The sequence below is a fragment of the Acanthopagrus latus genome, chromosome 7, assembly GCF_904848185.1.
Source record: "Acanthopagrus latus isolate v.2019 chromosome 7, fAcaLat1.1, whole genome shotgun sequence".
NCBI classification, from domain to species: domain Eukaryota; kingdom Metazoa; phylum Chordata; class Actinopteri; order Spariformes; family Sparidae; genus Acanthopagrus; species Acanthopagrus latus.
Window position 1 is genome coordinate 26,924,933 of NC_051045.1, and position 24,489 is coordinate 26,949,421.

A 24,489-nucleotide genomic window follows, 5' to 3' on the forward strand; every position below is an offset into this window, starting at 1 on the left:
GAGGAGATACCAGGAGACCAGCTGTTACACAAGGGGAGCTGGATAGGGCCATAGAAGTGCTTCAACCCAGCAGCAGGAGTGGCATCTGCTCCTTTGTGCAAGTACGAATAGGAGGAGCACCACCAGTGCCATGTAGCCAGAGTGTGTAGAGGCAGTTCCTGAATGACCAAGACCATTGAGGCCATTAAATGGCCCTCTTGTTCCCCTGACATAATTGCATCAGTTTGTTTCCAACAAATTATTCAATGTACTTCAGTAAAAATGTTCAACTTGAATTATTCATTTATGAGGATCTGATGTGTGATTAGGATGTTACCCTAATTTTTTTGAGCTGTGTTTATACATTGACATAGAATTGACTTTTACTCACTATTTGATATCAGAGAGGCCCAAAAAAGACTTTTTGTCAAGTAATATGATTATCAGGGACTTTTGATGATTTTACCAAATCCGTAATATTTTAATGTGATATCTTTGGAAACAACATGAAACAGGAAGGCTTGAGGAGCGGTCCACCATTACTCTCCTGCCTGTTAGGTTGCACTTAGGGATCAACACTTTTTGTCTGCCATGATGGGAGCGCTGGAGATGCAGCGGCTAAGGCAAGTTGCTCAAAAACCTTCTTTTTAGTAAACTCTGTGTACACAAACAATGTTCTCATTGCTCGTGTTCATATGTAGATACCCTGGTGGTACTACGAGCAAGGTTTCATGTTGTGTCGAGCCTTCTTAGTGTTTTAAAAATAGCGATTTTGATGCTAGCGTACAAGTGCCCCCGAAACTCCCTTCGGCTTGCCCGAAATCGAAACTAAGTTAAATCTTAAAAGTGCCTATTTCGTCACAATTATACTTTTACATGAAGGTTTGACGCATATACAATCACAAATAAAGCCTAGGTTGCTTTTTGGCAAGAGTTTCACTTTAAATCAATGAATCAATCAAAAACAAACAAACAAAAAACACTGGGAGTTGGTTGAACTTAGTCCCAGTTTTTGCAGTCAGAACACTGTATTAAGTGTTCCTCCAGAGAAAGTTTGTGGTTGAATCTTTAGGACATTGTAAAGTGTGGTCGAGTCCTACAGTCACTCATTTTCATGCTGAGTAGAGACAAAGTTGTCACATAGATTTGGACTGGTGCGTCCTACTGTTGATTGAACCCTGACATAATGCAAGGACGGAGCAAAACGAAGCAAAAGACACAAAATGGCGTTTAACTGAAGCAAAATACCCCCACAAGGTTTAGGTAGGCCATGATGATACAGTCATCATGAGTCAAATGTTCATGTGACCGATATGAGGCGTGGCTAACGACGTCAACAATGATTGACGTGGTTAGCACGACCAGGAAGCCAGCAGTGACATCACTTTCCAGAAATCCCCTTCATTGCCGCCTCAGCGCCGAGGAGAGAAACAGACAAATAAAGGAGTTTGTTGCCGTCTGAGATTCCTACGTGTTCAACTGAATTTACAAGCAAGGCATTAAAGGTGAGCCTGTCTTTACCAAAGCGTTGCGTCGTTACCAAACCCTTGGTAGCGGGAACTGTTACGTCCAGGTTTCGTTTGCCTATCAGGCTAGCGTTATGGCTAGCTCTTTTCTTCCCTGCTGTGTATATCGGAACAAAGACGGTGTTCTTTAGGATTCAGCTAAGGGCACCAATTTGTTTTCCCACGTTCTCTTTTCAGTATGTTCGTTTTTCATCCTATTTCTGATTATTAGTTTGGGTGCCTCAGCTAGCTAGCGGTGAATAGGTTGGTTAATAATTTATGACTGTGAATTGAAGTACCGTAACGTTAGCCAGCGTTGATTTGCAGCATTTCATGTCGAAACCTGAGCAGTCATATGACAGAAGACGACAGTGGTCCCGTTTTAGAAGTGATTGTAATTTTACTCCGCATTAGAGCATTATGGAAACGCCTAATATGTTTTGATTAAGATAACGTCAGTGAAGTCCCAACTAAACGACGTATTATCTCTTGACACAAAAGCTGTTCATGTGTTAAGCGTTGATACAATAGTTCATGGTGCCTATGTATGAAGTTTATATCTATATATGTGTGTGTGTTACGTATGAACCAATTTAATACAACACGTTCTATTTAAAGCTTACAGGGGAAAGGGTGTGGGTCACTTGAAAGCAGTTCAGACTTCCTTTTACCGTTGTCACTCCTCCTCCTCCTGCTTTCCACTCGCCCTGTCTCTTTCCCAGCCATGTCAATAGACCGGAATAAGCTGCCAAGAAGACCACATTCTTGTATATAAGCAATTCGTTCTGGCTTTCTTTTCCAGTTTCCACCAAGGCGTTCCGTTTGCTAGCTACATACTGTCATGCTGAGTCTTACTGAGGACAATAGTGATGTGCATCCCCGCCTGATCTTCTGCCAGTTTTGCTTTTACAGGACAGCCTCCTATTTCTCTTACCTGTTTGCCTGTTTATCATATGGACTTTTGACAAATGAGGGTGCCCATTGATCACAGAGTTGCTGGTTCGGTTCCTGGCTCCTATTGTTTACATGCTTAAGTGGCCTTGAGCAAGACACTGAACCCTAAGTTGACCCTGAATGTGTGACAGGGTTATTGAGAGGAGAAATCCTGCTTGTAAAGGTAGAAAAGTGCTTTATACAAATCATTCACCATGTAGGAAATGAACACTCACACTATTACTCTTGAGAGAACGTCACTTGTCCATTTCAGTTGAACTGCAGTCAGGATTAGGTTATGTCATTACAAGAGCTGCCCAAACATCCATTTTTTCTAGGCTTATTCACTTATACCTCTGGCCGGCTGGTCTGAATGAGGGAGGAATATAAAGCATACAACCAATTACAGCTGAAAAGTAAACACTTGAAGGTATTAAAATGCCTCTTTGTGTCCACTCACACAATGATGCACTTGTCTGTGAGGACTGAGAATAACAGACTAGAGTAGTGGCTGGAGTAACTGGAGAGTGGGATGTGGCAGTAATGTGATTGTGGTCAAAATGATTTGTTTATTTTAGGGAGTCAATGCATTTTTCCCTGACTTGTGAGAAAAATAATGTTTAAGCACATGACTGATCAGTATACGTAATATGTGTCCGATCCTCAATTATTTATATTCCAGTTGTCCGTAAGAATCCACTGATCAAAAGCATCAAAATGGTTTTTCATAAAATTATTCCAGGTTGTGAATATCGTCCTGTAAAGTCCATTTGTTTACCGTCTACCGACTTTGTTTGTCAAATAAAATCCAGACTTCGCCGGCCATTTGTTTATTTTCTCTAGTTCCTGTATTGTGTTGTTGGGTATGCTTGTTTTCATCACTTTGCTGGCTACAAAACAAAAGTGTCCCCATCTTTCTCTGTTCAGTTTTCACCCCAGCACAGCCCGTGAAGTACATGGAGCGCTCCTTGTTTAAAGGGCCAATCGGCTTTGTCTACTGTTATTTGCCGCCTTAGTACAGGGATAGCGTTTTGGCTATCAACATGTCAATCACTCAGGCTTCTAGCCAATTATTTTACCTTTCCAACGATGGTAGGCGTGCCCAGGTCCGTTCTGTACGAGCCGAGGAATATCGCTGCGTCTGGCAGCTAGCGGGCTAACTTTGCGCAGCAGACGCACTCGCAGCGGACATTTAAATTTTAATGGACGGCAGTTTTCACAGTTTACAATGGCGAAATCCACAAAAAACACTAAATATGTCCGAGAAGAAGACCTGGAATGGATCATGGCATCATCTGATGAAACTGTAGACAGTGAGTAGGACTCTGAGAGAGAGGAGATGTTTGCTAAGGGCCTCGACGACATCTTAGATCGGTGAGTAACGTTATCTTTGATGATGTTTGATTTATTTATTTAGCCATGAGTGAAATTTGAATGAAAGTTAGTGGGAAGGGGTTCTTATGCTTACAGTGAACAGTACAGTATACATTAGCATTTCATAAATGACGCTAAATGTTTAGGGCCCCAGGGGCTAATTAGCCTAGCTAGCCTCAACTACTCAACCAAAGCTAGGTAATCCTTGTAATTCTGTTCTATGATGTAATTCTCTTTGAGCCTCTAATTCCTTTTTATTTAGATTTTTTTTTTATCAAGCTTGTAAACAAATTGAATAGATCTTTTTCACTGACCGGACACTGGGAATATTCCCCCAATTCAATTATTCTGTTTATGTACGGTTACTTTCCTGATGTTTTTGTGTAATATGTAATATCATATATCTGTGTTTATTTATTTCCTATGTAAATAGCACCCTATTGAATTGCATTTATATATTTTTTCATTTTTCATTATATTTGGTAACATTTGTGCATTGCATTGTGTTTTGTAGGTCACAGTCTGAAGACAGTGACGTGGATTGGGAGCCTGAAAGTGAGGCAGTCAGACGCCCAACCCCCTCTCCTGCTGAAGACGGTCATCAGAAGTGCCAACGATCCTCCTCTGCATCCACCAGTGCTACCTCCCCCGCTGCGCACATACAGTATTAGTATATTGAAAGATAATAAAAGCCTTGTTTGAAATTCACTTCAGTATGTCATTTTTGTATAATGGTTACTATTCTGTAGTGTCTTGTCGCATGACAATATCTCAATATGGCCACCTAGAAGTGTGTGGAAACCCCTCCGACCACCCATCAAATGAATGTGTGAAAACATTATGTTTTGAATCATGGAGGAAGGCTTTATAGTCACCAAAATGCTTCAGTAATGTTTCCAGTGTCACAGAAGTGAGAAAAAGCATTTGGCACAATTTGGCCATTTGGAGACGTTTTGGAGAGGTTTGTGGACGCCAGTGACACCACAAACTAAAAACTCCATAACTCCCATAAGGTTAGGCCTAGAAGTCTGAAATTTCATCCAGGTGTAGTTGACAAGATGTAGAAGGTATGTGGTATATTGCCATATGCCTTACCTAAAGCACATCTGAGTTATTGTTATTCAAAAATGACCTATTTTTTTCGAAGAAAAAAAAATGTTTTAGAGCCATGTTTGAACTGATGTCATTTAGGTTGTGTGTATGGTACATGCTGGGTAAGCACATTGTCAGAAACTAGAGGTTCTCAGCTTTCAAGTGAAGTATCATACATCCATCTCTCATATTTATATGTTTACGTCCATTTGAATAGAGTTTGTGATGGTCTTTTGGCACATTATGATCAAGAGGTAACCTCCAGCAATGAAAAATAAAGCCAATGTGGATATTCTGAATTTAACTTCCTTGAATGGCCACTTGAGGCGAAAGTTGGAGAAGACAGTTGTGGGCAGAAGCCAGAAGCTTCTGGAAGAGTCAACAGTGGGAGTTAAGGAGATCACAGAACTTGTGTTTTATTTTATTTTTGACTTTATAAAAGTGGTTTCATTGACTTCATGAAAGTGCAGAGATGAGATGGGAAGAAATGACACTGCAGGTTAACACAAAGAAACTTGGCTTCTGGTGAGTGTTAAGTGTTTTCTCACAAAGAAAAATATGAACACAAAAACAGACACACACACCCTCGCAGTGCCAGTTGTTACTTGCTGTCTCGCAGATAATTAGAGTAGTGTAGTCTGGCTGTACTTTGGCAGAAATACCCATTACAGTGTTTCCCTCACATTGACTAATTTAAATCAGGACCGACCACCACTTATGGCATTTTATTTTCTTTTAGCGCTACTTGTGTCATCCTTCTTACTGGGTTTCCTGTTTCTTGTTGAGTAACAGATGTTTTCACATGTCTTGTGATAGTGACACACAGTTGTTAGAGCGTATTGATAAATAATTGTAAGAGATTGTTGAAACTTTGTCAATATTCATTGTTTTTTATGTTAAAGTAAAAGGATTTGAAAGCCTTAATTGCAGTTACTTTGTTTTTTACGATTTGGCATTGGGTCAAAGACCAAGCCGCATTAAACACAGTGTCTACATCACCCGTCTTGTGTAGACACACAAGAGGAATGTGAACATTAGTGTATCTAAAGGTAAATGTAGGAATGGGTTGGATTGGGTGTCAGACTCAAACATACTATACGTGTGTTTGTTACCTGTCAGCATGCTGCTGCGGGTCTCAGCCAGTTGTGCTGTGCTGTGGGAATAATCTCAGTCAGATGACGGATAATGTCTTTCATTTCCTCTTCCTGCTTCAGTCTGCTATTTTGTTTATGTGCTGTGGTAATGACTTCTTTTGAGTACATCTAGTCCAGTTTGCACAGAGTAGATCACCATTATTATTATAATGGAATACAATAATGGGACCCTGAGTGCCACTGACCATTGTCTGTGCTTTTTGCTCTCATGTGTATTCCCCTCCACCAATGTTTACACATCTTTTATGTTTTGTGGCATCTTGTACTTCACCGCTATACAGTATGTGCAGGCCCAGGTGTTTCTCCAACAGAAGGCTTTATCGTGAAAACGTAGCCAAAAAGCAGTGTTACTATGCAGTGGAGCTTGAGAGTAGATGAATAACACACAAAGATGTTAAATGTTCCTACTGCTGACGCCTCGTGCTGCTTCATCCTGCATATTCTCTGACCTCGTCCTGCCATGGTACTGTGTGCACATGATAGTCATTACAGCCCGACCCATTTATCAGCGGGCCGATATTATCTGCCGATATTAGGCATAGGCAACTATCGGTATCTGCATTTATAATGGCCGATAAATGAATATTTGAAAAATAAAACAAAAACAGACGAAACACCCTCCAATCATGTTATGAGTGTTGGCGTCCACCAGAGGGCACGCAACAACAGGTCGAGTCTATGCCACCTGATTGACGTGTAGGACAGCCAGTTTGAGATCTCTTCTTGTAGGGTCATGCGTCACGTGTCACAGGTCCCGATGCATGTGCAAATGAGCTAGCTACCATCGCTATTCCGAAGCAGGGGAATGTTGAGAGTCACTGTTGAACTGTTCATAAAAAGTGCGACACTGTCTTCCCTCCAAAAAGTGAACTGAGAAGGAGAAAATTGAGGAACTAAAATCACAGTTAATCGAACAGCAGTCGTTTTCACACAGCGAAATTCACAAGCAAAGGCCGACACTGAAGCATCGTTATGGGTGAGTCACTCTATCATGCAAGAGGGCACTGGTGTGAATATCGCCGCTTCTCAATCCGTGGCAAAACAGTTTTTTCTGCTGGAAAAAGAAAGCCAAGTTGTCCCTCACCTTTCACTGCTGATTACCTGTTAGCCTCGCCGATCAGCTGTTAGCCTCGCCGATCAGCTGTTAGCCTAGTAATGCTAACTTTCAAACCTATGTACTCAATACTCTGTGGGCTGTCCATCATTGCTCCATCGGTCCTCCCCCTACCACAACCTCAGGGTTATTCCCCACCTGGCTCCTTTGTCGCTCTCCTCTGCTGCTGTGGTCTCCCCCGGCTCATAGTGATGTTGGATGGTCGCTGCTCCACCGTTGCTGGCAGTGTCTTCAGGTGTTCAGTGCAGGAGCTCCTGGACCTCTGCTGTTACTTGACCCCAGGCTCCATCACAGGGATTGGATCTCTGAGTCTCCTGCGTCACCCTCGCTGTGTGCATGGAGCCTCCAGACACAAGTGTGTTCATATGGATGGCGCTATTCCCTCCGTGCGGACTGACAGGCGCTCCATTTATTCTTTGTCTTGTTTGCTCCACTTTGTTAAATGCTGAGATGATAAAAGAGGCCTTCATTGAGGCAGCTGACTCCTTGTTTCAGGATTTTAAAAACAAACTAGAAATATTATTTATATTTTAATTGATTAATTTAATTAATATTTTAACCAATTAAAATAGTTTAAAACCGGAATGGCAAAGCACGGCAGATACCAAAACATAAACAACAGTGGCGACTCGCAAGGGGAATCATTTGTCTGGACCGAGCGCAATATTTACAAAGGCACATGCTCAGCTCTGACGTAAACAACGGAAATATTCGCGGTTGTTATATCCACATGCAACCGCTGAAACCTGAATCGGCCGAAAACCTCACCCTGGACACCGGTTTCAAAAGACTACTGTTTCAGTGTTCCAAAAGCATGGTTGCATGTGGACAGAACGTAAAACCGGGAACATAACTTAATGGTTGCAAAATTAACCGGGCTGGTATGGACGGCTCCTCAGTGAGGAGTAACTACAAATAACTACTGTTACGGAAATCTGTTTGTTTTGTTTTGTGTTTCTGGATATTTTTAAAAATATATATATCGGCCGATATATTGGAATGTTGGATTGGACCAAATATTTGTATTAGTATCGGCCTTAAAAATCCTTTATCGGTCGGGCTCTAATAGTCATTCATTGCAATAAGAGAATGTTGGAGTCAATACACACACCCAGTGTGATACGATGATAAGATGCTGTAAATTGACGTCACAAATTCAGGACACGTATTGGAACAGTTGCTCCTATTATTTCCATTGTCCTTTACACATACTGACAGTATAATGTGTGCACCCGTCCATTAGCAATGAGTCATTTTCCACTGCTCTTCTTTTTTCTGGAGCTTTATCATAAGGATATCCTTATCTTAAATGTATTTGTCTCTTAATACCCAAAGCTATTTATAAATGCAACATTGTTGAGCTGCAAAGATTAGATGATTGAGTTGCCAATTGAAAAAAAATTAGTAGTGAACTATTTTATAGTTTTTAATCCCTGGTCTTTGGCTATTGGGCTTTTGGTTGGGCAATAGAAGCAGTTTGAAGCCATCTCTCTGGGCTTTGACATGGTTTTTGACATTTTATAGATATATAGATGTTTATTTTGAAAATAATCATCAGATAATGAAAACAATAATTACTTGCTGCCCTACATCATTGTAATGTTTATAATGATATGTACTGTGAGATGACAGAAATCTGCTTAACAATATTTTCTGGAGGTTTAAGGAATATCATTGCATCATGATTATGTTGATGGTGGAGTTTATTGCCCCCTCCTAATTAAACTGTAATTCCTGTTATCCAAGATGGTTATCAATGATGTCATTAACTAGCCCAGCTCTACTGGTGGATTAAACAGCTATGGTTTAGTTTTGTCTGTCCAGACACCACTACCGTAAACAGGATGTGGCTGAATTGAGAAAATGTTGTGCCAAAAGAAAGGCAGCTCTGACGGCGATGCAAAGCGGTGTGAATTTTCCCTAGACAACGTACACTTGAATTGTTTTAGGTGGTTTATTTCTCTTTTTCTCTGGACCCCGTTCACTGCAGTACAAAGCTGAGCATCTGGGCTGGAGTGGCTCTCTGCTTCTCCAAACTGAGGCTGTGCTGATCGGTGATTACAGTGGGGAACAGACCGACTATAGATATGCACTTTATATGACCCTGCTTCAAAAAACACGAACTATCTCTTTAATGTTAATAAAATACAATATAGCTTAATGGATTAATGGAGTGCAAAGGTAATGGACGACACTCAGGATTTGTAAGGTTATGCAGGTCTGGTGAGGCTTGTCTGGCTGGTATGTTATTTCATATGTCACCCTCCTTCTCAAGGCCCTCCCTTCACAGCTGTTTGTGTTTTCTCTTCAGGATGTCTCTGTATCCATCCCTCGAGGACCTTAAGGTCGACAAGGTTATCAAGGTGAGTGTGCTAGGGTGAATCGATTTTAGACAGAGACAACTATCAGGTGAGATGATTAGCTCTGCAGTCTGGAGAAGTGGCTTCCATTTTAGTTGATTTATTTTATTTCTTTCATTTTTGACTGGATTACAGAAATGATTTATATTTCTTTGTAATCTCTGCAGTGAGCATGATGTTTGCAGAAACCAAATATGACTACAACTGTAGAGCTGAGAAATGTGGCACCCATAGCAAAATGGCAGGGAGCTTAAACATTACAGATCGTTTTGAAGAGCATTACATTTTTTCCATAAAATTGACAGCATTTTCTGATTTATGAAGGGATCAAAAGAGATATGCAAAATTCCCCCTAACATTTAATATTCAACTCTAATAAATCTGTTAACTGAAACAAGAATTTTGAACTTGGCTATGTCCAGTGTTGACATATCTGTCCTGGACATTAATGCAAATTGGTGCATTTTTTGATAATGGCTAATTTTCATATTTAAACCTAAAATATGTAAGGTACAAAACAATTTTTTTTGTCTTAATGTGTGTAATCAACAATATGTAATAGTTAGAAATGGTGCCCCATTTACCTGTAGTGTCTCACCTTAAATTAAATTATGGAGTACCCTGTCACATCATATTTGCATGTCATTAAAGATATAGATTGCTGCCCCCGCACATTGTTATGGAGGAAGAACTATTCTGCAATCACTTAATCCGATTATCATTACTTGTATTGCTTAAACCAAGGTTACCTTCAGCACAGTTTGAGTGTTTATATATATTTTTAAAAGGACATGTATTTCTACTGGAATGTCTCCTACTTTGATCATTTTGTCCCTCCCCGTCTCATTTGTGTTGTACATTTGAGAGTTTCCTTTCATAAAGTATTTACCATTTTTGTGTAAGAACACTTACAGTTTAGTGCTGTGTCTGATTGCTTTCTAGGCCCAGGCCCAGTTTGCCCAGACAACCACCCCCATGCCAGCCATCACTGAGGGAACCTACCAGCCTCAGCCTGCCACTGCTGGGATGCCCGGATCGAGTGAGTCTCACATATGCCATTGAAAGTTTTTAGAGAGTATTTAATCCCTTTGTTTAGTTGCATAGTACTACACTTTCTACACTCGAGAAAAATAACCTTCTTTCTCTAAGTTGTAACAGAAAGACTGATGGCTGGATTATGTTTATTCATTTTTTTATGCTGGATATCTGTGCCTGTGCTATTTTTTGGAGGAGAACAGTTATGTAGTATTAGGAAAGGATAAAGATGGTTGGAGTGAGTGGACCAGGATGGGAGGAGTAGATATGCTGTCTTTAGACAAAACCGGGAGTAAATGGACCCCCCGACCGGGCTATAATTTCTCTCTGTTTCCATCTACGTTTCTGACTCTCTATTTCTCCCTCTCTCATTGTATTTGCCTGGGAGTTTACGTTTTTCAGTGTTTGTGTGAAAGTAGACATGAACTCTGCGGTAAGCCCGGGAGAGAAAGGAGGCATCCACAAAAGATTAAAAGTGGGTAAATGGTGAGATCACAGAACACAACTTTTCTGCTTATTGTCACTTACAAAATGAGCAGAACTCTTTTTTTCTCATTCTCCCGCTCACTTGGTTTCTTTTTTCTCTGTTTGGATGCAAAGTCCTGTGGGCTTTTGGTCTTTTGTTTTTTCCTCAGCAGAGCTAGCTATGAGTCACCATGGAGACTGGCTCTGGCAGTTGAGCTGGGACAGGGCATGATGGGAGAAAAGGAGAGGAGGAGGAGTGGGTTTCAAAAGGACAGTGGGAGGGAGGACGGGGAGACCTAGGGGTGTGAGGGTGAACTGGAGGAGAATCGGCTGGAGTTTGGAGAGGAGAAACAGGGAGGTAAAAGGAGATGTCCTGATTGACATCAACACTGGACCAAAGGCCAACCAAATACAAAAATAATTTAAATAGTAAGACAAGGTTTGATTTGCTTGGGAATTTCTCGGGAGACATGGATCCAGATTCATATTTACTGTCAAATTTCGGAAAGGGTAAAATTCCAAGAACAATGATTAGTGTTATATTGAATAAATGAGCAGAGTTTCTTCCCAGCCAACAAGATTGTTTTGTTTTTAGGTGATTTGCGTATATGGTTGTATGTCAGATGCAAGGTGTGGGTGGGAGAGTTCAATAAAAGAGATAGTGATAAAACAGGAGATAACACAACATATATGAGAAAAAACAGAGGGCAATGGTTAGGATGAGACATTCTCAGTTTTCTGAAATAATGAAAGGCACTTAGTGTTTTTATCAGGGTGTAGTGTGGGAAGACAGGATGAATCATGACCTGCATCTTTATATAGCTGTATCCACTGTTTGGGCAACAACCTGAGCAGTCACCTGTAACTGTACAGTGGCTGATCTCTGTGTGCTTGGGTGGAGTGTGTATGTGGTTGTAGTGACTTACACAAACCATGTTGACCTTGGGTTTGGCTCTGCCTAATGCAGTCATTGCATAGTCACTGTTGTTGAAACAGCCTCACACACAAACAAACAACAGAAATGATACAGACTAATTATTAATTAATAATAAAGTCAGATAATTAAACTGTTCATAGTGGAGTGTTGATCAAGGACTCATTTTCATGGTATTTCATTTATGCTATGCATCATCAGTTAATACACTTTATTACAAATCAACTAACATTATCAATGGAGTGTGACTAAAACAACAGAGTTGATGTTATGTCAACGGCATAACAAGCTAGCCAGCTAGCCTTGGCCTGTCCTGTCTTGTAATGTCTTTGTCCCGCAAATGGTGCATTTCAGCTGGGAGATGTATGTAAGTGGCGAGGTTTGTACTCAGTCTAAACAAACTCTCAAAATGTAAAGAAAGGAGACATTTACACCTATTTTGACTGGGTAAGATTTGAAAATATTCCTGCTCTATGCACCTTTTTCGCCTGCTGACGATGCCGACCCTCACTCTGTCAGTCCCAGGTGCTGTGTTAAGTCCAAGTCTGATTTCCAGTTGTGTTCACTGGGATGGAGTTGAGCCCAGTTGCCTGTGCTGACTCCCCCTTTGGTCCAAAGTCACAACCCAGAAACACTCTCCAGTCAGCTAATAGAGCCACCTAGTTTCAAGGCTAACTGAACTAAACTAAGCACAAAATGTAAGGAAATTTGTGTTTGGTAGGTTATTTCTTTGTTGCTTCTTGGCATTAAATCTTACACCACTGGAAAAGCCTGTTTATTTCCCTTTTAAATGGTGCCACATTTGTAAGGATCATGCATTTGTAGGATGAGTTGCAGAACTAGGTATGTGCCAAATCTTCTCTGCCAATGTCAAACACCTTACATACCTGATATTGACTCTTGTTTGGTGTTGTGTGGTGGATGTATGATTGAAGTCTGAATAAACAAGACATACTGGCAATTAAAAAATGTATTTAGCAAACAGGAGCCTCAGTAGCATGTGAAAGAACAATACACAGCCACAACAGCCTGGCAACCCCTCCTCATGCTGCCTTTCCGTCATAGCAGGGAATCAATGCAGATCCTGGAAAGCGTTAGTGCATTGCAACACTGAGTGCTCTTTATTAGCATTCTTCCAATGAAGGGCTCAACTTAGCTCAAGCATGACCTGACTGTGGTGGACGGCATGAATAAAATATAATGAAAGAAGGAACTCGGCTGAAAAGCTTACTTAGGTGCAACTAATATTACAATGTTATGGAACAATGTTTGCAGACCTGTGAGTTCAAATTACAAACATTACAAAATGTACACTCAGACTAAATTACCTGTCTTCAGTGCTGCAGTTTAGTGGAAATGCTAATAGAAACCTATACCTCCACTTCCTGTTCTCCCAGGCTTGTACCCGAACCTGGAGGAGCTGGGAGACTACATGGGCCTGGCCCTCAACAGTGATGAAGTCCAGAGGAACCTGGCCCTGGTGCCTGTGGCTGACAATGTGAGTGTGTGTGTTTGTGTCTGTGTCTGTGTCTCAGGGATGTGTGTCCATGCATGTAAACATCTGTGTGGATGTATTTAGGCCCAAGTTTTGTATCTGCCCATATTGATAATTACTGATCATTTTTAATGTCCTATTTTTTACCACTTTTTAAAGAACAGGAAAAATGGCGAATTTAACCTCCTTATTTTGAATTTAACCACTTTGACAAGGCACCAGGTTATAATTATGTTAACACAACAATGAAAAACATGCAAATAAATAAAAATACTGCCAAACTAGCTGGTGACCTGCCCTTTTCTATTCACAGTTTCAGCTCTTTCATTTTGGTGGGAATGTGCTTGAGTTTGTTTTTTAAAACACTGCGGGGGATTGTAAACCATAGTTGCCCCAGAGCAGTGGCAGGCAGAGCCAATACATATTGCTATTGTTTTATCGCCCAGGCCTGGATGGATTATGAAAAGAGCACTTCAGCTGATTCCACTCATGATGGACAGTTTAAAAAGAAAGCTAAAATGCTTCCATGTCAATACCCTCCTCTTACATGACCCACAATGCAACCTGACTGTCAACAGTTCCGTTGGGGATTTAGGTATGTTATGCTTGTAGCAGCTAATGCAGCTTTGAGTCTCTAGCCTGCAGCTGATGAGGAGCAGCTACAGAGTTCTGGTGATCTTGCTTGAGATTCTAACCCCCAGTTTAAATTTATTTTGAAACTTCAGCAATCTTCAGCCCCAACAGATGCTGACTCAAATGAGGAACATTTATGGGTTATTCCATACCAACTCAGCTTGGCCCACCCAGTTCATGTCATCAGTTTTCTTGAAATAATTCATGTTCAACTTGGGATGTCATGAAAAGCATAAAAAACTGTCAATTTTACAATAAATATGAAATGGTTGAGGAGTAATGTAACATCTTCAATTTTAAATATTATCGTTTCAAGGCTCAGGATAATTGAAATAATCCTACTTAGGAAAATATATGGTCAACATATGATATAAAAAGTGTAAATTTTTGCTAAAACTGTGGGGCTACATTATTATGCAAGGACAAAGAACTTCTAGATGTGATTAATCTATATTAATAGTACACATAATCAACATTTTTTGATAATGATTCTTCAGTTCAGGAAAAAAAAAGAGGTAAATCATCATATGTTAACACAGTGATAAGCAATTTCTGAGACTTGAAATACACATGCAAACAGTCACAAAAACTATTAAATTTAGCTCTGATGGCAAAACTTAAAAAATCATGACTGAAAAGTATTCAGAATCCAGATCTCAAGGTCAGATTGCAGGTCCCATGAATTTAATAGTTTAACATTAACTGGGAAGAGTTCTGACTTCGGGATGGAATGACCCTTACCGGACTTCACACAGCACACAGACTTTAATGTCTAAAATCTGTTGTTCTCCTTTGATATCTTTACAGGGGTCGACAATATTAATGGCCCGGTGGGCCGGATGTACTTTAAAAACTGTCAGGGCCACCAGAACGCTCCAAGCACTGGCCTGGTGGGGCCAGTGGAAAATAATGCCTTTGAAAAAAAATAACAAGTAAAGAATGTAATAAATCTAATTTCACGTTAATTCCCTGTGGTTTGAAATGATTTCTGTGAAATCGTCTCTGTAGATAATTACCGCTGATAGTGTTAAGAGATCCTGACCCGAACAAAGACAGAGACATCTACTTCCTGTGGGCAGCGAGCGCTGTGCCCTGGGACGTCAGCACACCACCTGCAAGCAACTGCAGTGTGCACAGCTCGCTCACTACTGCGGAACGCGTGCCGCTCGCTCACTGCTGCTGATTGAAGGTTGTCACTTGAGCCAATAAGAACCTTTTTTTCGGTACCATGAAACTTTGCCCTCAGCGTGCGTCGTGCCGAGTCCTGTTGGGACCGATGCGGACGTTACACGCGGGCCAGGGCACGTGCTGGGTCTCGGTGTGGCCACAGTCGAGCTCGCAGTCCGTTTATGTGAATGCCGCTGATCCTCGAGCCGCTCCAGCTGCTTGGTGTGCGCCACAGCGGTGGTGCGCGTTTGGTCCATAATGCATCAATGGTTTAAAGCAGAGAAAAAACAAACGTGTGTAAACACAAAATAGAGTGGAAAAATGAAACAGTGATTAGTTTTGCATCAGTCTGTGGAAGCAGCCTAAAAGTGAATGAATGAGAACAACAGGTGTGTCATTGAACTACTGGAAGATAAAAGTAATGACCACATGACTTTCCGTTTGTGTTGAGGCATATTTACCATTTTAACTCTGTTTTTACTTCATTGTTAAAGCACAGTGGAGCTTAAAAACAAGTTTGATGTGAAACAGTTATTTATTTATTAGATAAAGTAGCCTAATGAATTTGTTTTTTTGTTTTTTTCTGAAATCATGGTATCGAATAAGTATCGAGAATCATGGAAATTTACTAGTATTGGTATCATAGAAAGTTCCAGCCTTGATGGCTAGATCGCAGGAATTGGCTGGGATATGTTCTTTTATGTTTTTATGGGGATTGACACCTGACATTGTCCTGGACCGGTGGTTAGAATGGTGGGGCCAGTGATCTTCAAAATTTCCCTTATTGTCTACCCCTGCTTTATTACATTTTTTTAAAACTGTAATTTTTATAAACTGGACCAAAACAACAAGACTCCTTGGAACCGACATTCAAGTTTCAGGTCACATTAAAGACTCTCACATTAAACCAGCTTTAAAACAGCTGTGATTTTTAGTAGGCATATCAGAGCACTACAGTTTTCTGTTCCTGGAGATCCACATTACTGAGTGACTCACCACAGGTCTGGAGCTGTGTGTCTGTGTAGGAAGGTGTGAGCTCTTTACTCCCCTCCAAATGCGTGTGTGCGTATGTGTGGTTCCTGCAGATGTCAAGGCTCTTGCAGCACCTCATTTGGCAGTTGGCATTTAACCATCTGTGTTCCCTGCCATTTTGCTGATATCTTCACCTCAGCTATTATTCTTCAAATGTTTTTTGATTTCTTCCTTGTTGGTGCAGAGCATAGTAATGATTATTGAAGATTTCAAAAGCTGTGCCTACAGCATTCCTGATTTCATTCAATGGTTGAGGAGATAACATTAAATCCACCCACATACCTCTGTTTGATGTAGCTTTCCTTGTTATCTTCAGCTGAATTTTAATGTAACATGCCTCTTTAATCCGTTATCTCTTGCTCTTTCTTAACCTACCTTTTCATTTTCTCACCTCCCTTGCTGTCTGTGCTGTCTGACCTCCTTCCCCCTTCTCAGCAAGTGGCACTGCCTTCCAGCTCAGGTGTCGGGGCAATGGTGCGGCCTGTCACAGGGGCAGACTTAGGCATCAGGAGGGCAGAGATCCGCCCCGGGCTGCGGGAGATTATCCTCTGTAAGGACCAGGACGGGAAGGTGGGACTCCGGCTCAGGGCCATCGACAATGTGAGTCAGCATCACAAACTCTTTACACTGTTCTCACATTAATTATTCAGACCAAGTCTACTGTCATCAACACCCCAGTTACACTGATGACTAAGGGAATCCACACCTCAGCTCCTCAGCTCCTCTGCTCTTCCCTTCAGAGTCAGGGTTGAGGTTTGGGTCAAATTCACTGACTGTAAACAGTGGGCGGAGCCACTGTGACCTCACCCATAGGTTCCCAAAGAGCCAGAATGACACTCAAACTGGGTGGTACAAGCTGTCACCATCTTAGCAGTACCCATCTCTGCCTAACTCCTGGCTAATCGTAAAATGGGCATAGAGGTGGAGCTGAAGTGAGCTGAATGAAGCCTGATTACTGAAACACACCCACATAGCTGGAAGCTACCAGTGAGCTAAGGCTAACAAGCTAGCTGTGCTCAGACAGAAATAAAGCAAACCACCCTGTGTTACTCACATGAGTTTGATCGCAGGATTATTTGGCATTATTTGAGCTATTGGCGTGGGTTTAAAGGTGTGTTATTTCACCACAAGCAGCCAGAAACTAACCATTTTTTCAAGTGGCTCGGGTTATTCAACATGCTGATCACCAGCAGTTTCACCAAAACTAAATAACTAATTAGTCAAAATAGAAATAGATTGACAAGTGAAACGTTTATTCACTTACATCGTCAACATATGTTTTTGTCATTTCACAGTAAAGGCATGCAACCTCCTTCACATTAAAACATATTTATGATGAAACACTTGAAGGAAGTGCTGTATTGGTAAATTATAACACAAGGATGAATATCAAACCAGTGTAAATCTGGTGATATTAACTAGAACAATAAAAATAAATAAAATAATATAATATAATATAATATAATATAATATAATATAATATAATATGACACACACACACACACACACACACACACACACATGGACACAGTCTGTTTTACCTGCTTCTGATAATGTTACATCCTGAAATTAAAATGATCAAAGATGCACAACAGACCTATTTTCATAGTCATGTTGATATTCCTGGGACACAGTCATAACATGGGTAACTTGCTTGTACTGGATGGTGTTTATTATCTGTACAAAGCATAGAGCCATGGATCTGCTGTAAGGAATACAGCCAAAAGTTTGTTTAATCTTTTTATATCATTGGGCAGCTTGTGAGTGCTAACAGGCTTTTTGACATAGTTAAATATTCAGTTTGTTCTCAGCTGCACAAATAAAGGGGGCAGCCTTTGGAATGACTGTAGTAGTTTGGCAAAGATAGAAGTTTAAGTGTATTAACAATGGAGAGATTAAACAGCACATTGACTCAACAGAGGACTGAATTCTCAAAATCAAGGACATCATTCCAATCAAATAATTTAAATAATGCATGGACATCAAGTAAAACAGTGTAACTAATTATTTTTAAAGGGTTATTAAGGTACAAGCCTTCTACTTATTCTGTTTGGTTAAATACATTTCACTGTTCCAGATATATAGCAACAACTATTTTAATGTCTTTTCTCTCTTTGATAAACATTAGAGGCCCTCTTTGCTCTCTCTGTCCTTGCCTCCTTCCTCTTGAGCTACTCCTTTGTTTTCTCCCCACTCTCAGCATCTATCTTCTTATCTTCCTCCAGTCCTTGGACTCATTTTGAATGTTGTATCCGTTTCCTCTTTCCTCTCTCAGGGAGTGTTTGTCCAGCTGGTGCAAGCTAACTCCCCTGCGGCCCTGGCTGGCCTGCGTTTTGGGGACCAGGTTCTTCAGATCAATGGGCAGAACTGTGCCGGCTGGAGCATAGACAAGTCCCACAAGGCGCTGAAGGCTGCGGCCGAGACTCGCATTGAGCTTGTGGTCAGGGACAGGTGAGAATTTTTCAATACACAGGATTATAAAAAATGTCCCTCTTTCCTATGCTTTATTTCCTCCTAAGGAGTTGTAATGTTAGGTAACTGAACCAAAGCGCAAATGGCAGCTTATTAATGCAGGACAGTCAGCTCAGTAAACTTTCGAAGAAGATCTGTATGTAGACTATCTGCTAGTGACTCTTGTATCTGCATCTTTAGAGTCATAGGTCAAATAACTGGTCATGAATTTAAAGCCATGAAAAATGCCTCAAAGACTACATGTTTAGTAAGCACACAGTTGCCTTTCTACTTGCATTGTATTTGTCTGGACAGTGAAATAAAAGTTGAAGCTGTTTTTCTCAGTGTCATTGTTAGAATAGTTACTGTGGTTTTATCTGCAACATGATGTGGAGCATTTTTGGCTGAACATTGCTCTGAATACTACTCATCATCCATTCGTCTAATTTTCAAATATCTTTGCGTATTTTCTTATCTTGGTTTTAAATGAAAATCCAATTGTCAAAATTATGTACATCTCTTTCAAACTTATATCAGTAACAGCATATTGAATTAAAAGGAAATGGTTAGTTAATTACTGGTTGTTCCGAGCTTTGAGTTACCTGAGAAAATTATAAGTGGGTGCTCACTACTCCTACATAAATGTGGGCTTCACCAATCTGCATTCAAACCTGGCGTCTAAGTTTGTATATAATCACATATCTTGTTATTTAAGAGGTTTTCTGTCTGTCATGTTTTCTGAATAGTTTCATAGGATTTAATTACAAGCTGAAATATTTGGTGCCCTCTGTTGGCTGTTCATGTGCACTCTGCTCAGCTCTCCTTGTAGTTTTGTTTTTATCTGCAGTTAAAAGAGTTTGTTTTCCATCTGTTCTTGATCATAATAATAAATGAATACATACTGGTGCATTGTAGTTTTCCATACAAGTGGATTCTCAATCCTTTCTGTTTGTTTCCAGGCCATTTCAGCGCACTGTCACCATGCATAAAGACAGCTCAGGCCATGTGGGCTTTATCTACAAGTCTGGTAAAATCACCTCACTGGTCAAGGACGGCTCTGCTGCCCGCAACGGCTTGTTGACTGAACATTACATCTGTGAAATCAACGGACAAAACGTTATCGGACTCAAGGTCAGATACTTGTTTCTCCATACGAGTCTTACATTAAGTAGTTAGGCCAGTGACGAATATGAACTGTTTACTGTTTACTTTGGTGGTCATTCAAACAGGAAGAAATGCAGTGTTTAACTTCATGGAAAAACATGGACGAAAACATTTAAATAAATACAAAACCATCTGTGATGCTAATGAAATGTGTGGCAGCTAATTTGAATTTTGCACAGGGATGTCTGCTTACACCCTGGTGGTGTGTAGTGTCACAGGAAAGTACAGCATTTATTAGTAAGTGCAGCATTCATCAGCTCCAACTCTGTACAGATGTGAAGTGAAAAGGTGTTTAGCTCCTGTCAGTGAAGTAGCTGCAATTTGCTTTAGTCCAGTGTTTTCTTTGTTAGGTGTGTAGTTTCATCCTGCCCTGTTTTCCGAGTGAAATGTCCCTTTATGTTTTGGTTTGAATGTAATATTTGTTGACATTTCATTAATCAAACAAATCCTCATGTTGGTTTTTGTGTGAAAATTTCAGGATTCTCAAATCAAGGACATTCTGACCACCTCTCCGACAGCCATGACCATCACCATCATGCCAAAGTTTATCTATGAACACATGATTAAAAGGTAGGACTTTAACATTTTAGTTAACCTTGTGTCATAATCACACACACGAGTTGATGACCCTGTAACTACATATACAGTACATTATAGTGCTGTATGTGCCTGCTGTCAGTCACCAGAACTTAAGTTTCCATGTGTATCAACATAGACGGATGTGAAAGCGACCTTGGATGAACAGAGTGAGAAAATAGATTTTTCATGACTCTGACTCACTGACAAGGCTCATGGATGTGTGCTTTCTGTTTTTTTAAATAAATAAATAAACACATTTTTTTTTCTAGGATGTCCACCGGCCTTCTGCGGTCAGCCATGGATCACTCTGTCCCAGAGGTGTGAAGACCAGGAGGAGGATTGAAAACTGTCAAGATGTCCTCATTACAGAGTTATCTCTTTCTCGCTCTTTCTCGCTCTCTTTCCCTCTGTCTTTCTCTCTTTCTGTCTTCCTCATGCATCACAATCATCATTGGCGCCTTTTCTCACCCTAACATAATCTTAAAATGCCTTCTTTCTACTCTTCAGTTGTTCAGTACATTCTTTACATTTTTTTTTATATTTTCTTCTTCTCTGACATGTCTATGATTTTTTTTATATGTTAACCTTGTAGACTTAGTATTACATGTTTATTTTCCTGTTTTGTATTTGGGATCAAGGACAGTACAAAATTTTTATTTTTCAAGCCATGCACACTATCATGAGTCCAGAGCTTCCTCCTCATTGTGGAGATGAATCATTGGCATGTGAGTTTTCATCTTGTCAAAATGCTGTAAAAGCCACTTGTCGGTTATCATAGCCCTTCCATGTAGATTACGGTTGTGCTCCCAGTCCCTGCACTTGACCCCTGATATGTGTATGTTAATAATCTGAGTTGAATTAACACCAGGGGCTATGTGTTAATTAAAAGACTTGCTGACTTTATTCAAGATTCCATTGTACAGTCATTTTAACTTTGCCAGTAAAGCTGACAGGTTTTAGGAAAGGAGCTGATTTTAGTTTATACCATATTTTGGTGAAAATTAGATATTTTTTTATTTTTGTGGATCACCCACACTAATGGTTCCTGGGTTCTAACATAAAAGTAAGAGTTACCTTGTGGTAGATCCTGTCTCCATGGGCAAAAGGCATAATGAGACTGATGTGTCGAATTTGTAGGTACTAGGAACACTGTGTGCACATTCCAGGGAAAAGTGTAGGGAAAGGGGCTGCAGTAGGTGTTTTGTTGCCCTATACAGCTGGGACTTGGCCTGTCCACAAACACACTTAGAACTATGAGGCACAAGGAATTAAGATCACAGTGCTGTATATGAATGCCGCTCAGTTGAGTGTGTGTTGGATATGGTCTTGTGTTTCAAAAACAGATCTTCGAAGGTTTTTGTTCAGACAGGGTCTGTGCTGGGCCGACCCACTAAGTGCACTTTCCATTATCTTTTAAAGAGGTTGTGTTTCCTGTATCCATTTCAGCAGTGAAGTTCAACAGTTGTGCTTTTTTATTATTGTGTTTGTGGTGCCTCATGTAAATGAGAGAACTCATGAAAACAGACTTGTATGTTAAATAAAAGAAACTGCTTAAATTTGATGCTCAAGATCATTCACTCAGATTGAAGGCATTCCAATTCCACATCCTGGATTCAGCCAATGAACTTGCCCTCCTCTGCTAAGTGTTGTTACAGGATATCCCTCTGTAATATTCCTTCCTTGACTGAGGAGCACAGTGAGAATGAGCAGAGCTCTCATTTGTGAATTTCTACTTGTTATATAAAGTTGCTCCTTTTAATGCTGTTCATGTTTGGATGCATGTATTCCTTTAATTTTCTAGGTATGCAATCTGATAAACATCACTGTCATTCTGTAAGAAAATGCTAGAAAAAATCTAAAAGTTTATATACAAATGTAACCAAGATAATATTGTAAAACAAATAAACAGTCTTTCTGTTCAGATCCACTTGGTGGCATTTTCTTCTTTTCATACTAATATATAGTATATTACCATGGACTGGATGAATACTTGATCCTGATTGGCAACACGGTGTCACTTAATTCCTGATGGACAGCAGAGGTACCATTCATAAGTCGAAGTTTTTAGGTGTCCATATCTCAACAATTAACTGACATCCTCCAGCCCAATCCTTCTCCTTCAGTGCTTTGTCCTCTGAACACCACAGGATGGCGCCTGCAACACACAAGGTCTCAGATGTAGACTTCACTTTCTTATGAACACTCTTGTACAATTTATATTGGATCCCAGTGTATTCCTTGTAAGCCCCGCCCCATTCTACTTCTTATTGGTTAATACTCATTGATTTTTGCCCTATTCGAACTGATTGGCTTCCCCTGATATACTTAACCTAAACCCAACCAACCCTCAGGTCCTGCCAGGAAAACCTGAAGCATGTCCGTAGGGCTGTTACTTATGCGTTACAGTGTTTTACGGTTTCTTACATTAATTTAGCTGATGCCGTTTTCCAATGTGACTTAAAAGATAAAAAGTCCCACTACATAACTAAGTTTAAAAAAAATAAATGATACCTATGATGATAAAAAGAGGGCTACATACAAAGGAAGACAATGCACATTAAAAGATAATAGTCAAATGGTTGGTTTGAACTTAAGTCCCACTTTTCACTTGGCAGATCGCCAGTTGTACTTAAGAAATATTTTGGTGACACTTCGACTGGCCAATCAGACTTCAGAACCCCCTTTTGGACACACCCCTGAATAATTATGCTTGTGAAAACTTTAAGACTGTGATCAGGAAAATGTATGAAATAAATGAATGCTCTTGGTTAGTTTTTAGTCATCATGGTATAATGCGGAATAATGTCTCGCGAGATGTCAATAATCGGGAATTAATGGGCACTGTTGTGCCTGGACGCGTTCAATGAACGATCGTTCATGAACGCGTTCATATTTTGGGCGAACGTGAACTGAACGTACTGTATTCTAGAAGCCTGATGAACGTTATTGTGAACGCGTTCATTCTGGCGTTTGTGAACGGCGCGTTCTCACAGTTTTACTTTTTTCAAGACAGTGCCAGATTTTCATCGAGCCTTCCAGACGAAAACCGGCTAAAACACACCGTGAACAGGCCTTAATATGTAGCGGAAAAACACCCAATCTGGCTGTTGAGTATAAAAGGCCGCTGGTTTGTGCAACTCGCTTTCCTTTCGATCAAAACGAAAGTAACTATTTCAGACAGAAACAGCTGCATTCTAAACATACAGTGAGCCAGGCATTACCAAACGAACACAGATTAATTCGTCCTGAACGGAAGGAACACTGGCAACACCAGCAGACACCAGCCACCACAGAGTCGCACCGCCGCATGCGTCATCAATTTGCTAAGCATGAGACAAAAACAAATGAAGACTTTACATCTGTTTTTTTATTGTGAAATATCTAAAACGTTTTGGAGTGATGTTGAATCTCATTTTTTTGATGCTGCTAACTCTGACCATTCTCGTACCCTTAAACATGTTATTTGCTACTATGTTAACCCAGAATAATGCTCTTGAACACATGATGAACTTTGTTGTCCTATGCACAATGTTTTATTCACAAACAAAAATTTGCAAAATCACTACCTAAATTTGCTCTCTCTAACTCTCTGATTTTGTTAAATAACAAAAAAGTAATACCTTACTCATAATGAGTCATTATAAAAAAATTTTCCCTGAAGCCACTGTCTATCTATCTATCCATTTATTTATTATTTTATTTTTCCCTTTCTTCTTCTTTTTTTAAAAAATATTTATTTACTTATTTGTGTATTATTTTATTTTTCATTTTTAATTTGTACTCTATCCTGTACCGCAAACCTTTGAACTAAAGCACATTGAACTAAAGCATCCGGCAAGCCTTTCAAGGTATGTGCAAGTGAATAAAAAATCAAAAGACATGGCAACAGTGAGCCAAAACAGATCCTCTACCACCCAAATCACATTAACAGTGTACAGTGGCAGCTCCGTTGTCTTCATCTCCCAGCCACAGCTGGACAACCTGGTTTTTGCAGTATATTGTTGGAGACCTGCAGTTTCAGTG

The 24,489-nt window shown here is 40.2% G+C and overlaps 2 protein-coding genes across 2 annotated transcripts in view; one reads left to right on the top strand and one right to left on the bottom strand.

Moving 5' to 3' along the window:
* The first annotated feature begins 1,327 nt into the window (after positions 1–1,327).
* Positions 1,328–22,389, top strand: sdcbp2 (syndecan binding protein (syntenin) 2). The gene is made up of 9 exons (XM_037103782.1): positions 1,328–1,484; positions 9,463–9,514; positions 10,454–10,550; positions 13,343–13,443; positions 16,708–16,872; positions 18,548–18,723; positions 19,683–19,854; positions 20,366–20,457; positions 20,736–22,389. Exons 2-9 carry the CDS (start codon positions 9,464–9,466, stop codon positions 20,788–20,790), a joined length of 909 nt encoding a protein of 302 aa, XP_036959677.1. The 5' UTR covers positions 1,328–1,484; position 9,463; the 3' UTR covers positions 20,791–22,389.
* The window catches only part of snphb (syntaphilin b), a 41,311-nt gene continuing 37,816 nt past the window's right edge, over positions 20,995–24,489 (bottom strand). Inside the window, exon 8 of the mRNA XM_037103781.1 lies at positions 20,995–22,621. The gene's annotated coding sequence lies outside the window, so the exon portion shown is untranslated. The remainder of the gene's footprint in view (positions 22,622–24,489) is intronic.

Bases quoted from the DNA above. Each gene is read 5' to 3' on its own strand.
- sdcbp2 (XM_037103782.1), top strand. From the start codon at position 9,464: ATGTCTCTGTATCCATCCCTCGAGGACCTTAAGGTCGACAAGGTTATC. The intron at 13,444-16,707 runs GTGAGTGTGTGT...CCCCCTTCTCAG, and splicing joins TGGTGCCTGTGGCTGACAAT to CAAGTGGCACTGCCTTCCAG. The intron at 19,855-20,365 runs GTCAGATACTTG...TGAAAATTTCAG, and splicing joins AAAACGTTATCGGACTCAAG to GATTCTCAAATCAAGGACAT.